Raw genomic sequence first — 1294 nt, 5'->3', positions numbered from 1 at the left:
GGCAAATGTTTCAAAGAGCTGAGCAGAGCCCTGAAGCCAAGCTGCACGGGTTTTCTAAGCTCAGCGTACTTTCACAGGGACCCCTCTGCGCTCTGGGCACTGCCAGGAGCCCCCTCTCCTGTCCAGGGCTGCAGCTGGACACAGAGCATCACATCCCTCCGTCCCTGTGAGCAGCGCTTCCTCCAGCCACTGCAGAGAGACACGGCCAAGTACCGGCACCCCAGGGCAGAGCAGAGGCTGCCACCACGGCTTTCCCTTTTCCCCAGGGCACCGAGCAGAGCTCCCCCCTTCCAGAGCCACCGGGAGAACCAGAGAGGTCCCGGAGCAGCATGGTGTCCGGAGCTCTGCTCAGGCTGCTGCGGGACGAGCCAAGCCAGCTCACACTGCCCGCCCGTACTCCCCCGTCATCCCTAGACGAGGGGCTGCCCCCGGCTCAGCGCTGGGGACTGAGTCCCAGCAGCTCCCCATGAAGAGCAGCCAAGAAGAGAGCAGGGTTTTCCAAATCTGCTGCCAAGGCCAGCTCCCCGCAGCACCGGCCTTCCTCTTCTCGTGTCCCATCTCTTCTGAAGAGGAGGGGAATAAAGGACACGACAAGCAAGCCACTCACACGGACAGCACTCCTCCTTGCCATACTGGTGCTCACTGCTTTGTCGGTGCATTTCATCGCACCTCCATTGTTTAGCAGCATCAGCTCTAAGCTGTAAGCCCCCGAGAAGTTGGTCTTGAAGCGCGGTGGTTGGCTCAGCACGCAGCGCACCGTGGGGGTGCCCCACTGCAGAGCTATTTGGGTACGGTCTGAACCACAACACCCGAAGCACAGGACACGCTTCCACGGCTCTTTCCAACCCAGACCGGCAGCCGCGCACGGAGGCGGCAGGTCGCCAACTCACCGTTTGACACAGAGAGGTTTGCAAATGTCTGCATGACAAAGTAGTGCGGCAGGATCCCCGGCTGAAATTTGGTGAGCACCTCCTCCATCACCTTGTTGATGAAGCGCTGCCCCACCGCAACAAGGACGTTGCTCGCGGCTTGCTGCCAGTCCCGGATCACCTCCTGGGGCAGACAGAGGAAACCCCATCAGAACAGACACCGCAGCCTCCCCGGCAGGCTGCTTCGGCTTCGTTTACATGCCATGCATCGTGCCTGGTTCCAAACGCCGCAGGGAATTGCATGGGGTGGGCTAATTCTGCCCCTCTGCTGCGCTCTGCTCTGCTCTGGGGAGACCCCCCTGCAGTGCTGCCTCCAGCTCGGGGGCCTCAGCACAGGAGAGACATGGACCTGGTGGAGCGGGGCC

The 1294-nt window shown here is 61.7% G+C and overlaps 1 protein-coding gene across 1 annotated transcript in view; it reads right to left on the bottom strand.

The window, feature by feature from the left end:
* The window catches only part of MROH1 (maestro heat-like repeat family member 1), a 76419-nt gene that overhangs the window by 71746 nt on the left and 3379 nt on the right, over window positions 1–1294 (bottom strand). The window contains exon 4 of the mRNA XM_009886846.1: window positions 891–1053. Within this exon, the coding sequence (XP_009885148.1) occupies window positions 891–1053 (163 nt within the window). The remainder of the gene's footprint in view (window positions 1–890; window positions 1054–1294) is intronic.

Source organism: Charadrius vociferus, unplaced genomic scaffold (assembly GCF_000708025.1).
Source record: "Charadrius vociferus isolate BGI_N301 unplaced genomic scaffold, ASM70802v2 scaffold1036, whole genome shotgun sequence".
NCBI lineage: Eukaryota > Metazoa > Chordata > Aves > Charadriiformes > Charadriidae > Charadrius > Charadrius vociferus.
Note: the sequence above shows the minus strand (reverse complement) of the source record. Positions and strands in the feature narration are given on the sequence as shown.